This window comes from Mirounga leonina, unplaced genomic scaffold (assembly GCF_011800145.1).
Source record: "Mirounga leonina isolate KUSES-001 unplaced genomic scaffold, KU_Mleo_1.0 Mir_174, whole genome shotgun sequence".
In the NCBI taxonomy this organism is placed as follows: Eukaryota; Metazoa; Chordata; class Mammalia; order Carnivora; family Phocidae; genus Mirounga; species Mirounga leonina.
Window position 1 is genome coordinate 64555526 of NW_023270451.1, and position 15995 is coordinate 64571520.

General features: G+C 34.1%; 1 protein-coding gene across 7 annotated transcripts in view; it reads right to left on the reverse strand.

The window, feature by feature from the left end:
- Positions 1-15995, reverse strand: part of POT1 (protection of telomeres 1) — an 82249-nt gene that overhangs the window by 50148 nt on the left and 16106 nt on the right. For all 7 annotated transcript variants that reach the window (XM_035021032.1, XM_035021038.1, XM_035021033.1 and 4 more), the window contains 3 exons: positions 4424-4537; positions 3592-3639; positions 2243-2357 (listed from right to left, as the gene is read on the reverse strand). In XM_035021032.1, the coding sequence (XP_034876923.1) occupies positions 2243-2357; positions 3592-3639; positions 4424-4537 (277 nt within the window). The remainder of the gene's footprint in view (positions 1-2242; positions 2358-3591; positions 3640-4423; positions 4538-15995) is intronic.

Consider the following 15995-nt stretch of genomic DNA (forward strand, 5'->3'; position numbering starts at 1 on the left):
GAATTAGTGACATATCAAGTGCAGAAAGTTTTTAAATTCTATCTTCTACCAAGTCAGATAGACATAATTGGCAGTAATGTAGCTTATTCCTAAATTCAGCAGGCCAATGAGAGCCACCAGATAACACTCACAACTGGAAGAGGATCATAGTGATCACACCTTTATAGCAAATTTACAGAATATTAAGATTCAGGAGACAATAAACCTGATGATGCAAACAAACCACCAAGATGAAAGTATGCAAATGTATGTTGAACAGTATGATAGCGTGGAGAATGTAGACTGTAGGACAAAGTCAAATGAAAATATTTGAGAAATAAACACTTAATAACTTCTCTGCTTCAACCTTACTGTTTAACATTCCCTTTCTGCTAAAACAGAAATCACCAGAGTTTTCAATAAAACATCCCTCTGCAGCCTTCAGATTTAGTTACCACCTATTTCAAATTTCTCTGGATTTCAGTCTTCCCACAGTCACTTTCATAGAGTAAGTCTTCACATTCTGCATTAACAAAATCCTCTGACTACATGAAAATAAGATGTTCCCCTCACCTCCCACTAAAGAGTATACTTCGAGTTCACTCCACAATAATAAAATTTATATATGTATAATTTAATAAAAGTATTTTTTAAAATATAAACTCAATGAGGACATCTTTGTTGTAGTAGGTAAACTACATGCAGTAGGCATGCAGTAGATAAAGACAGAATTTCATCAACAACACTGTTTGGCGTTTTTAACATCTCTAAAATATGGCTACATCTAGAGCGCCTGGGTGGCTCAGTCGTTAAGCGTCTGCCTTCAGCTCAGGTCATGATCCCAGAGTCCTGGGATCGAGCCCCGCATCGGGCTCCCTGCTCTGCGGGAAACCTGCTTCTCCCTCTCCCACTCCCCCTGCTTGTGTTCCCTCTCTCGCTGTCTCTGTCAAAAAAAACTCTTAAAAAAAAAAAATATGGCTACATCTTAAAATTGACAGTGAATCATAACTTAATTGGCAGAGCTTTTCTTGATGATACATACATAATGGTGCTTTTACAAATGCTGTTTCAGGTTAGATTAAATAGATTAACAACTTAAATTTAGTTGAACTGAATTAAACCAAGGTAAAGGTATATGGTCTGTTTACTATATTAACTCTCTGAAAACTGAAATTCATTTTTTTGATTCTTTTCTATGTCAGTATCTAAAAGCTTTTATTATTATACAGAATTAGTAGGTTATATCTTAATTTATCTTTAAAAACAACCAAAGTACTATGCCTTTTGACTGGGGTGCTTAATTTTTTCACATTTGAAGTAATTATTGATAGGAAAGGACTTACTACTGCCATTGTGCTAATTGTTTTCTTTCTTTTAGCATTTTTGTCCTCCTTCGTCCTTCCCTGATTTTTTTTTATGTAGTGACATACTCTGATTTCTTTCTCATTTCCTTTTGTGTATCTTCTGTAGGTATTTTCTTTGTGGTTACCATGGAGTTTACATAAAACATCTTAAAGTTATAATAACCTATTTTAAGCTGATAAATATTATATATAAAAACTATACTTCTACTCCTCCTCACATACACTTTGCTATTAATGTTATAATTTGTATCTTTTTATACTGTGTATTCATTAACATGTTCACAGGTAGTTATTTTTTATACTTTCATCTTTTTTAAGTTCTATACCAGAATTAAAAGTGATTTATATACCACCATTATAGTATTAAAATATTCTATATTTGTCTATATATTTACCTTTTCTAGCCTATTTCATATTTTCATATGCTGTCATGTTGCAGTTTAGCATCCTTTTCTTAATTTAGGCTTTGGAATCTAAAGATGACACTTATTTTATAGATGAAAATGGCCAAAAAATATGCATCCATGTTGTTTGGCAATTATAAATCAGAACTGAGGGGCACCTGTGTGGCTCGTCACTTGCACGGCTGACTCCAAATTTCGGCTCAGATCATGATCCCAGGGTCCTGGGAAAGAGCCCCACATTGGGCTCTGTGCTCAGCGGGGAATCTGCTTGAGGATTTTCTCTCTCTCCCTCTCTCTCTACAACCCCTCCCCCGACTCACATGCAACCATGCACGTGCATGCGCACGCTCTCTCTCTCTCTAATAAATAAATCTTTTTAAAAATAAATAAATCAGAACTGAGCTTCTAAGACTTAATAGTATTGAAGGAGCTATGTTTCTGAAACCAATAAAGCAGTTTCATCCCATTAAAATCTTCACCAATTTTAATACCTACCAGTTCCTTTGCTTAGATATGGAGGCTTAAAGAACTTCACAACACCATACACATTGACAATTGTACCACCCTTAAGTTGATTCAGGGGTGTATATATATAATGTGTTGCTGGAACCTAAGAAAAAGAAGACAGTGAATACATCAATACTAAGTATTTACATTTTAGAATAATTTCATGATTAAATTTTTAAATTAATAACCAATCTAATTGCATTTTTTTCCTTTTAAGTTTCTAAAAAGAGGATATAGCCTGAAAAAAAAAGGAAATGCAGAGCTTATAAAGAATACTATACAAACCAACCAGGTTTTCTTAGAAAATTCTGATGATAAATTATGTAATTTGTACACAATTCTAAGAAATGCAATTTAAGAGATTTTGGTTCTGGATTTTAACTTTAAGTAATATCCCTTCAAAATTTGTGGTATATATTTCTTTTTTTTCTCCCTATATTACTATAAAGATTTTACCTAGGCCTAAAAAGCCAGGTTTTGATTGTAAATGGTATATACATTAAAAATGGTAAAAATAGAAAAGAAAAATTATCTGAAATAATTGTACATAAGTTTGGAAATAAAGGGGAAAGTGATTTACACAGACATGTCTGCATATTAGTCAAACAATCCTTAAAAGGGTTCACACATCTGGCCCATCCATCCATCCCACCCACAACTGGAAATAAGGTTACTACCTACCACACTACGAGTTAAAACTTTAAAAATCAAATCAAAATGAGTTAATTGGCTTTTTCAAGGAAGCTGATACTTTAGTTCAAATATAAGAAAGGCAGTGCTTAGAAATCTTATCAAACCTCGATATAAAAAAAGTTGTAGCTCATAAATGATGAAAGAAAAATAATGGTCAGCATATGGGACAGAAAAGAAAGATATATGCTCAGCTGACAAATAACTAGATCCAAGACTAAAGTTATCTCCCTAATGTACAGATGAATGCGGCAGGCCAGCACAACTCAATGACACTAACCATTACGGTCATCCATGTAATGTACTTGTTAATTCATGAACAACAAACAACTAACTTCTTGATTATAATTTGACTTTCCATGTAAATAGACCAGTATATATGTGCGGATATTCCAAATAAAAGAACAACCAGGTATTAATTACTTGGTAAATATATATTTACATTTAATACATTTATAATAAATTTAACATTATTAAAGGTAGAGATTTTGTTTTCCCATTGTATTACTATTTTAAAATTAGACTATAAGTGGATCTCATATATATATATATGGGATGCATACATATATATGTATGTACATATATGTGTGTATCTTTATGTGTGTGTGGGGGGTGAGTATTTTAAGTTAAATTGAATATCATCTTACCAAAGACATTGATTCTGCAGAAAAATCCCTTACAGATTTAACATAAACCTGAAAACAAAAAAAGAGGATTTACTTGTATACAAACAACCTCCAATGTGATTACAGACCTTTAACTGCACCAAAGCTACACACTTAACTGTGTAATATTCAAATTCACTAGAATGGCACAAAATTATGGCTTACATATTAAGACTAACAGGTGCAAAACTGTTTAAGTTTCAGCATAATCCATTAGTTTCACAATATCACAGGACTACCCCTAGCCCATATAAGGCCCTTGTGGATACTACAGAAAAACAGGCAGACAGTGGCCTGCAACCACAGCACTTGGCCCAACTCTACTTCTCTGACAGCCTTGACCAAACTGGTGGTCTCCATGTGTGCACATGTGTGCACACGCACACACACACAGGGCTGTGGGAGGAGGGGTAAAGTGGGAGGCAGAGAATGATCATCTCTGTAAAAAATAAAAGAGAATGAAATCAGTTTTACCTAAAAAAGGGCACTTGATCAATTTAAAGTGAAATCAAGCAGACCATCAAAAGGGGCTGATGGTGTAAGAGCAAAGAATGAGATCAGGTCTAGAGTACTTATAAAGTTTTAAAAATTCTATTAATAATTATTTTTAAGGGATCTTTCTTTTCTACCTGGAGTCATTCTAAACATAAAGCCAAGAAAAGAATTTTTGCTTTAAACTTAAAATATTTAATTAAAATAATCCAGTCAGACTAAATAGTTTATCTGCAGATTTATAGATATACTGCCCCTTTTCCATCCCTACCTTAGAGCTCATTAAAACCACAAATGATTGGACTAAAAGTTACACACTTACATAAACAGTTGATCTGAAGTCCTCAAATGCTTTCAAAAATAAGCAATGTTTACCATCTCTGCTTGTAGATGAAGATGCTGACAAGACAGTAAATCCAGCTACTGCAATGGTATCCTACATAGGAAAAAATGGTATTAAATCATCAAAATATCTGTAATTCTGAATGTCATATAAATTCTTATATTATTATTTAAAAACAGGAGTAATTTCCATAAAATGGAAAACTGGTTAGCCTAAATTTATTTAATGCTTCCTGAATATAAGATTGAGACTACTACTTCCACGAAAAGGACATCAACAATGTAGCCCTAGACAAGTATAATGTCTCACTTCACTGACCAGGAAATCACTAACTAAATCACTCAAAAATTTTTATTTATTTAGTGGGAGCTCAAAAATCAATGTTTATCTCAATTTATATGAATAAGTTTGCAGAAATAAACAATGAGATACCAGATAACCCAAGAGTATTAAGAATGAAATTTAAGGGCGCCTGGGTGGCTCAGTTGGTTAAGCGACTGCCTTCGGCTCAGGTCATGATCCTGGAGTCCCTGGATCAAGTCCTGCATCAGGCTCCCTGCTCGGCAGGGAGTCTGCTTCTCCCTCTGACCCTCCTCCCTCTCATGCTCTCTGTCTCTCATTCTCTCTCTCTCAAATAAATAAATAAAATCTTTAAAAAAAAAAAAGATATTTAAATGAAACTAAATGTCAGAGTTGAGAAACTACATTGAGAAAGACATGCCATTAGTATAAAATTCCATATTGTCACAAAGCTAATACTTGTCCATATAAATCCAGGGTATGAGACATAAATAAGAAATTTCCATTGACATACTAATAAGAAAAAAATATTTTCTATCTACTTAGGTTTATAATAGTGATAAGAAGCCAGTCCCCATTTATTCTTGCTTCTCTCATTCTTTAGTTGAATCTCCTTTTCTTAATTTCCAAGTACCGGAACATACACATTCAGCAAATTTTGTCTTGCTGCACTATACATATATAATATGTAATAATATATACTATATATATAAAATTATCCTACTCTTCTAATTTTTTTTATTTTTATTTTTTAAGATTTTATTTATCAGAGAGAGAGAGACAGAGGCAGGCAGAGAAGCAGGCTCCTTGCTGAGCAAGGAGCCCAATGTTGGACTCGATCCCAGGACCCTGGGATCATGACCTGAGCCAAAGGTAGACACTTTACTGACTGAGCCACCCAGGCATCCCCCTACTCTTCTAATTTTAATACCAAAATCTTAAGATACATAAAAATTCCTGGGCTTTAGGCAGCTTCCTTCAATAATCCTAATTTCTACGAAACAGAAGCCTCCCGCGTTACTGACTTTTGCTTTGCACATGCGAGAAAGGGTCTGGTGTCAATCCACATTTAGATCCATTAAACAAGGCTGTGAATACCTTGTAGGCAGGGGTCACGTCTCATGTCTTTTTTTTTTTTTTTTTTTAAGATTTTATTTATTTATTTGACAGAGAAAGAGCGTGTGCGCACACAAGCTGGGGAGCGGCAGACAGAGGGAGAAGCAGACTCCCCACTGAGCAAGGAGCCCAACATGGGACTCGACCCCAGGACCTTGGAATCATGACCTGAGCTGAAGGGAGACACTTAACCAACTGAGCCACCCAGGCATCCCTAGGCAGTTTTAAAGGGGAATAAAATAAATAGTAAGACTGCTTCTGGAATAAATTACTCTTAAAACTGAAAAATAATGCTTTCAACTGACCAAAAATTCTGATTTAAATGAAAACGAGATTTTAGTCAAAGATTTAAAGTTGTTTAATCAAACTAACAGGGGAAGATAAACAGAAGTAGGGAAGTTTATCAGTTCTATATTCTCTTAAAAGCACAAAAAAAATAACCTATCTCATTTTCTATTTTACTTAAAAATGTCTTAAATATTATATGGAAAGAATACACAAAATGCAAGTGTTGTGCAGATGAACATTTTTCTATTTTTCTTTATAATCTAAACTTAAGTATTTATTTTATGATGGAGAAAACATTTTAAATAGAAAAAAATCACTAAAAGAAGGACATCAGCATTCATAAGAAAAATTTTTTCAAAAGTCTAATTCTATTTTAATATTAGCAATACAATTCAGTAAAACGTTATAATAAAACTTTTCCTCTAGCACAAATTTGACAACATAGAAATAACAACCAAAAATATTTACAAAAACGAATGTTTAATTTATTATATTTCTAAATATGAACTTACATTTGAATATACCTATATAAATTGCATGAAAGGCCCTCAGTGATCCCATCCCAATCAACCTGGCCTGTTTTATTTCCATATACGTCTATTCAATACTATAAAAATCAGATCCTCTTATATTCGTAGTGCTTTTCCACATATATTCTTTGCTTATTCTGAGCCCCCACTAGTAAGAGCATTTTTCTCTTTTGCATATTATCTGATCCTATCTATCTTTTAAAACCTGGACTGTAACTGCTTTTCTTATGAGGTCTATCTTAGATTGTCTCTCTCTGAGAAAAATAATTCTTCCTTCCTCTGAACTCTCCTATGCAGTATTTTAATATTTTTCATTTGTGTGTTATTTACAAGTGCTTCTTAATGTTTTTAATGCTCTTAGAAGTCTATAAGATTCCTGGGACTAAGAATGTCTTATCTACCTTTATATCCCATAAAAGAGACAGTAAGGGGCTTCTGTTCATAGTTACAAGTATACGTTGAATAAATTAATACTGGTAAAATTAAAGTACAAACCTAAACAGAAGAGAGAAAAAAATGGCTCTTAGAATCCAATTACCATGAATTTACAAATTGTAATAGCTTTTAAATTAATTCAAATGCACAGAGGATAAGAAAGATAAACATATAATAGGCAGTATTAGTTTATATAAACACTCATTAGACTGAGTTGAAAATGAAATTTAATATGCATTGTTCTAAGTTCTAAGCTTCTGAAAAGAGCATACTGAAGCCATTCAAACAAGAATAGGAATTACACAGTTGAGTGCTAAGAATGCATTCTGATATACAGAGTAGGTATTTATTTCAATCTGCTGAAAAGAAGTATTAGGAAACCGGCCTGAGAGAATACCATATTACTAAAAGTGATAAGGCTTTATCAATATCTGTGCAGGAATGTTCTAAAAATAAAAACACATTTGGTATACCTGAAATCTTTGAACTAACTCAGGATACCAGATATCAGCAAGTGGGTCATTCTCCTTTTGTGTCATTTTTCTGTCACAGTGTCTTAAAAGGAGTGAGACATTGTCATTAAACAATTTCCTTTTTGGTTTAGCCAACAGGAATATTTCTACCACAAACCAGTTTCAGAGAAAAATCAACGAAAACAGCACAGGTCTTTTTAACATAAAGAAGTGTTCTTAAAAATCAATAACAAAAAGGAAAAAAAAAAGCAGACAACTTATTTGCATATTAACAAATGTCATTTTTACATACTAATATCTTATAATGTAGAACATAATCAGTGGTGGAACAGGAAACAAATCAATATGTGACTAAAAAAATGTAAACTACAAGACTAGCATATTAACTTGCTAATTTTTAATTGATATTGTAACCAAAATTCTCAAGTTGTTGCACTTTTAGTAAGCAGGAAAAGGACACAGAAAATATGAAAAAACTGATAATCCAAAAAGAAAAACACTTATCTGACTTTAACAGGCATTAAGTAATTTTTACTATACTGACCTTGCAAATCCTGTTATCATATTTTAAAACACCAATTAAGAGTGAAAGACTGCAAGGAGAAGCCAGGAATCTGATGTCACTGGTAACAAAGTGACTGAGAGAAAATGTTTCTCTAATATAAAGAATGTATTTTATGAGTGTTAACATCAATTTGGTCATGGAATTTAATTGGAAGTAATATAAATAATATTAGCATAAAATCCAAAATCTTTAAATGGTATACAAGTCACTATATGATCTGATGCCCACCACCTCACCAGCTACCTGCTATGTGACACACCCTGGAATAGTGCCTTTTGTAATTTTTAGCATTCCAGGCTCCTCAATCAGGGCCTTTGTATATGTTGTTCTCTTTTACTAATCAATCCACTCTCCCAGTACCCATCTTCATTCTTTCTGCTACTTTTCTGATTCTACTACTCAATCTCAGTCATATCACATCTGGCTAGAGTAATTAATTATGTAATAGTTGTTTAATTCCCTCTGCTCCACTGAGCACTGTCCCATGATGGCAAGGTCCATTACCCTCTTATTCAGGACATCCAGCACAGAAAACCAAAACATTCAACAAGTATCTGGACAATTAAATGAATATGTGAATATTATATATACATATATATAATATATAAAATACCTTCATTAAATCTTAACTAAACTATACAAGTACTACAAAACTTATTTCAAAGAATCTTAGCATTTCAGAACTGAAAACAGGACTTTAGAGATCACATAATCAAACACCTTCATTTTTCAGATAAGAAAATAAGGGCGAGAGAGGGTAAATGAACAGTCTAAGGTCACATTCAGCTAATTAGTTGTAGATCAAGACAAGAATCAAGATCTCCTAATTTCTAAGACAGGCACTACTCTACAACATCTTTCAGAACTAATCTCACAAGGAAGGAAAACAATGTATTGACAAATGTCTGTAATTCTGATGGTTTTGTGATCAAATATTTTTTAAACTTTCAAAATACTTTGAAAGAGTCTTTCCCCATATTTTATGTCCATTTATTAAATGTTAAATCTTACTTTAAAGGAAAGCTAAAACTGAAAAAAGTGTCTCATACGGAAAAAGGTTCAATTACAGGATATATATTCCTGTAAAATGTATCATTAGTCTAGCAAAGCAAGGATTAAAATTTTGTTAAAATTCATTTTAATGTTTAGGATTTTTTTTTTTTTTTTTGGTAATCAAATGTGGAGCTAACCTTAACGGAATAAGCCAGTGACAGAGAAAGGTTTAAGAATTGAATTAGAAAATCCATTCTTCTATATAAAAAGTTTTACCTCTGACTTTCAGTAATTTTTAACCTTACTACTATAAACTCTAAAATAAATAGCCTATTTAGACCTCCCCAATGATCAGCATTCATGGATTTTAAACCCAGAAAGATTTTTAATTGTGACCTCAGTCTTCTAACATCATATTTTAAAAAGGAAAAACTTTGACTTACCATTATTAACATTCTCTGTTATCTGACAAGTACTAATTAGCTAGTGTAGTTCTATTCTGTTTTAATGAATACTTATTTAAAATATATTTCAGGGGCGCCTGGGTGGCTCAGTTGGTTGGGTGAGCCTTTGGCTTAGGTCATGATCTCAGGGTCCTGGGATCGAGCCCCGCATCGGGCTCCCTGCTTGGCGGGAGGCCTGCTTCTCCCTCTCTCACTCCCCCTGCTTGTGTTCCCTCTCTAGCTGTCAAATAAATAAATAAAATCTTTAAAAATAAATAAATAAATAAATAAAATAAAATAAAATATATTTCAATTGCAGAAACACCTTTCATATGTCAGTTAGGTAAAATACAACTATCTCATACATTGTACATGTTTTGTACATGCATTGCATGTGTTTTTCTAATTCACTGTATTATAACCCTTTTATTTTGTTTCCAAATAATAATTTAATATAAGAATCTTAAAGGAAAAAGATAAAAATGTATTTAAAATATAAACAGATCCCTAATGTTCAATACCATGTATTTATTTTTAAAACCCTTCTCTAAAGATGTCCAAGATATGCTGTAAAATAAAGCAATTTACAAAACATGAATAAGTACTGTCATTTGATGAAAAATGTGCATATATAAGCTTATCTACATGCATATATAGATATATACATACATGCATAAATATACAGATATACACACACACACATAAAAGCTGGAAAGGTGCAAGATAAAGAAGCAGTGATTTTATCTAATTTTATCACAGTTGGCAATGTGAGTGGCTTCAGAGGAAAAGGGGCAGCTTCTGCTTTTCTGGTTATACCCTTCCACACAGCTTGAATGTTTTTTAAAACATTCAAGACCAGCCAAAAAGACCAAGCAAAAAGAACAAAATCTTCTAAACCAAATTATTTACAAGATCTAATCCAAGTCCACACTATCTTCCTGAAGCAGGAAAAGAAAACAGTTGTGGAGTTAGAGTAGTATCTCCACTTACTACAAGTTCTATAACAATACTTAGGATATTACATTTGTATGGAATCTTATAGATTACAAAGTGCTTCTATACATGTTTATCATTTGAGCCTTTAGTAAACCTCCGCAGTGATGGTCATTTGTAGTTTTATGAAGATAGACACTGTAAAGCTAAGGTTTGTTATAGGACTTCTCACTAAAAATAATACAGGATTTTTATAAGACACTAATTTCTAATATCAAATCATTATTATTTCTGTATAATGTGGGCACATAACTAATTACTCTTGGAACTTCAATACTAACTCAACTATACACCATAATAGAATCATATGAAATTCTGTCCTTAAAAAGCAGTTCTTAATGATTGTGGGTTCATGGATCTTTCTGAGAATGAGAGAAGAGTTAAAAATGGCCTTCTCAGAGAGGAAAAAAAAAACATACATACGTTTACATACACATTGAATTGGTTCAAGAACCTCTTCTGGGGCACCTGGGTGGTTCACTCGGCTAAGCTCAGCAAAGGAGTCTGCTTTTCTCTTTCACTCCCCTCTGTACTCTCCCTCTCTCTCTCTCTCTCAAATAAATAAAATTTGGGGTGCCTGGGTGACTCAGATGGTTAAGCGACTGCCTTCAGCTCAGGTCATGAAACCAGAATCCTGGGATCGAGTCCCACATCGGGCTTCTGGCTCAGCAGGGAGCCTGCTTCTCCCTCTCCCCTCTTATGCTGTTTCTCTCTCTCAAATAAATAAAATCTTTAAAAAATAAATAAATAAATAAATAAATAAATAAATAAATAAATAAATAAATAAAAAAAATCTTAAAAAAAATCTCTTCTGATGATCTCTTCTGATGATCTGTACACTACTGGGGGTTCACTGAAGATCCCTGCACCCTAGAATACTCATCTTCATCTACAAACTGATGGTCCTTTCACAAAAATTAAGTGGGTTTAATTTTTACAGCTAGTTGACTCTTAAAAAAAAGATGCTAGAGCTATAATATAATATAATATAGCGAACTATAATTTCCTGGCCCTGGTCTGCAAAATCTTTAAAACTGTTAAAAGTGGACCTCTTGGGGCACCTGGGTGGCTCAGGAGGTTAAGCGTCTGCCTTGGGCTCAGGTCATGATCCCTGGGTCCTGGAATCGAGTCCCGGATCGGGCTCCCTGCTCGGCGGGAAGCCTGCTTCTCCTTCTCCCACTCTCCCTGCTTGTGTTCCCTCTCTTGCTGTGTCTCTGTCAAATAAATAAATAAAATCTTAAAAAAAAAAAAAAAAGTGGACCTCTTTACAGAATGGAAAGAGTTCATCTGAGATAAGAACATAAAACTACATTTCATATTTATTTCATATATTCTGTAATTCATGAAAACTAAGTATTATTAATTCAATGTATTAGGGCAAAACTTCCCTGTGCATACCTAACAGCCTGAAGAATAAGGAAGCTGTTAACAGCATTTTGTTTGGTTTTATTTACTTTTTTTTTTTGGAAGGATGGGGAGTCAGAGAAAATATCTGTTATAGCTTAGTATCACACGCAAATTAGTCACTGAACTGATGTATTTTTCATTTTCCCCTATCTCAACAAAGTATTGTAACATACCACTTTCTAGTTCAAAGGAAAAATGATACGTTGTTTTTCTAAATGAGTGAATCTTCCCATTAAACACCTAATGTTCTCGCTTTCATCCATATTCTCTCCCTTTTCCTCCCTCTCCACCTCATTTCTGAAGAATATGGCCCTTAAAAAATGGCATGACTTCAGATCTTCTTGAGCACTGAATTCTTAGTAATTCAGAACTGTCATCATGAATATTAATTATTTTACCTAAGCCGAAATAAAGTCATGCCTTCAAGGGCAAGAATAAGAATAATGGGAATAATAGTAATGACAACATCCCTTTACTGGAGGCACCCACAAAAGTGCCCCATCAAAATAGCTATATAGAGCTACTGATTCCTACCCTACCTGAGTGGCCTGAAGCAGACTGTCAGGTCACACCTCTTTTTCAGTATATTTGCTTCTGGAACTTTGCTGTGCCATACCAACTAGATTAGAACTATGTATCTCCAATTTTTAAAATTGTACCTAAAATTACTCTACTTATCATTCTAAGAGAAAGTCTGATGAAATGTCATAGGAGTTTTAGGACGTGAATCACATAGAAAATACCTTATTTCCTTAAATTCTAAAGTAAGATTTTAAGATACACCAGGAATTTAATAACAAACTTTTCACAGAAGGGAAAAATCATTCCACTGATTCTCCTTTCCTTTATTCAAATTATAAATTAGGAAAACATTAACTGATTTACCACCTCTTTACAGAAGCTTTGGCAAAAAACACAAAACTTGAGTTTGGCAATCTATTCCCAAAATACTTGTTAGAAGAAAAAAAAAAAGGTAGATGTTCTGACAGTTTCTGTGAAATAAATCTTTATTCTAGACTCCAAAGACAGGTTTTACAAAAATAGCATCATTTCTGAAGTCCACTGAATTATTTATAAAAGATCAGTTTATGAAACCATAGTATGCCAGAATTATTCAGAATTCTCAGCTAATCCAACATTCTTACTTTATATTTGATTAAATTTACATCTGGAGATTATCAATGGTTACTCAAAACCCAGTAATTAACTGGAAGCCACACTCTTGGGCTCAGACCCAGCTGCCCTTTCTCTAGCCTGCTTTTCCTCATTGGGGCTGCATCCAATTACACTAAGATAAAAAGTCATAACAATAATAACAACAGTGGCCACACACTGAGTTCCCATGTAGTTCCAGCAGTAGGTACATTTATCTCTAATCCTAACAACAATCCAGAAAGAGAGGTATTATTACTCCTATCTTGATTCTTAAAAGATTTTAAAATTTTTATTGATTTTAATCTAAAGATTAATTTTTTAAACAAAAAAATTTTTAAAGAATTTTTTTTTTATATTTTATTTATTTATTTGACAGAGAGAGAGAGACAGCGAGAGAGGGAACACAGCAGGGGGAGTGGGAGAGGGAGAAGCAGGCTTCCCGCCAAGCAGGGAGCCCGATGTGGGGCTCGATCCCAGAACCCTGGGTTCATCACCTGAGCCGAAGGCAGACGCTTAATGACTGAGCCACCCAGGCGCCCCTAAAGAATTTTTTAATCTTTCAAGATTAAAATAAAAAAAGGCTGAATAGAGTTAAGCATTTTGCCCCAGTCACATCTGCTGGGATTTAGACACTGACCCCCTGCTGTGTCTGGAACATGCACTCATACTTCTGAGCCTTTGTACTTGTAAATTCCTGGTCAAGAATACTCTTACTCCAAATATCTAAGGACCACTTCACTTCTTTCAAGTTTCTGCTCAAATGTCACCTTATCAGAGTCTTCATCAAATTAAAATATATCCTCACATCTCTCTCTCCCACTGCTTTATTTTCTCCACAGCACTGTCTGCCACTTGAAAAATCATGTTTATCTGTTCACTGTCTACCTTTCTCTAACAGAAAGTATGCTGTATAAGAACCTTGAAGGACTCTAATTTTCTATTATAGATCCGTATTGCCTAAATATTGCACTGCAGACATGTATTTTTTTTAACTGAGGCAAAATATAAAACTTGCCATTTTAACCATTTTTAATCGTATAACTCAGTGACATTAATTACAATCGCAATGTGTGCAACCATCACCACTACCTATTGTCAAAACATTTTCTTCATCCCAAGTGGAAATTCTTTAACCATTAAGCAAAAACTCCCCATTCCCCCCACCAACCCCGGCTCTTGGTAACCTCTCATCTACTTTCTGTCTCTGTGAGTTTGCCTATTCCGCATATTCATATAGGTGGAATCATACAATAGTTGTCCTTTTGTGTTTGGCTTCTTTCACTTAGCATAACCTTTCCAAGGTTCATCCATGATACAGCATGTATCAGAACTTCATTCCTTCTTATGGCTGAATAATATTCCATTATATGACTATATCACATTCTTTATCCATTCATCTAATGGACACTTGGGTTACTGCCACCTTTTGGCTATTATTAATGAGGTAGTCCCCCTCATTCACGAGTTTGCTTTCCATGGTTTCAGATGCCTACTGTCAACCGTGGTCTAGAAGCAGATGACCCTCCTTCTGACATACTGTCAGAAGGTCAGTAGTAGCCTAACGCTACATCATAATGCCTACGCCATTCACCTCACTGCATCTCATCATGTACACATTTTATCATCTCACATCATCACAAGGAGAGTGAGCACTGTACAATAAGATATTTTGAGAGAGAAAGCACATTCACATTAATTTTATTACAGCATATTGCTATAAATATTCTGTTTTATTAGGGATTGTTCTTAATCTCCTACTGTGCCTAACTTATAAATTAAACTTCGTATAGGTGTGTATATATAGGAAAAACAGTGCATATAGGGTTCAGTACTATCCATGGTTTCAGGCTTCCAGTGGGGGTCCTGGAACCTGTCCCCACAGATAAAGGGGGGGAACTACTGTAATGCTGCACTGAACATTGCTATACAAATATCTGTTCGAGTTCTTTTCAATTATTTTGTCTGTATACCTAGTAGTGGGGTTGCTGGGTCATACCATGATTCTATGAAGAAATGCCCAACTGTTTTCCACAGTGGCTGTTATCATTTTACACTGAGTGGATGTAGGACCTTTGTCAAAAATCAACTGCCCATAGATAAATGGGTTTATTTCTTGACCCTTAATTCTGTTTTGTTGGTATACATGTCTATCCTTATAACAGTTCCACACTGTTGATTACAGTATCTTTGTGGTAAATTTTGAAATCATAAAGTGTGAGTCCTCTGACTCTGTTACTCTTCTCCTAGATTGTTCAGGGCCCCTTGAAACGGTCTATGAATTTGAGAGTCAACCTTTCCATTTCTAAAGATAGTTAGAATTTTGCTAGGGATTGCACTAAATCTACACATCACTTTTGTTGGTATTGATAGCTTAACAATATTGTCCTACCCAAGAACATGGATGTCTTTCCATTTATTTAGCTCTTATTTAATTTCTTTTAGCAATGTTTTTTAACTTTCAGTGTAGAAATCTTTCACCTCATTGGTTATATCTATTAATCGGTATATTAGTCCTTCAGATGCTAACACATATAGAATTGTTTTCATAGTTTCCTTTCCAGATCACTTATTGTGGGTGTCTAGTAACAACAGATTTTTATGTGTCCATTTTGTACCCTGCAATGTTGCTGAATTCATTTATCAAGCCCAGCAGCCTTCTTTTGGATTCTTTGGGATTTTCAAATACAGAATCCTGTCATCTGAGCAGACAGACAGTCTTACTTCTTCCTTTACAGTTAGGTGTCTTATTTCATTTTCTTATTTAACTAGCTCTGGCTAGAACTTTCAGTGGAATGTTGAAGAGCAGTGGTAAAGGGAGCATCCTTGTCTTGTTCCTAATCTTAGTGAGGAACT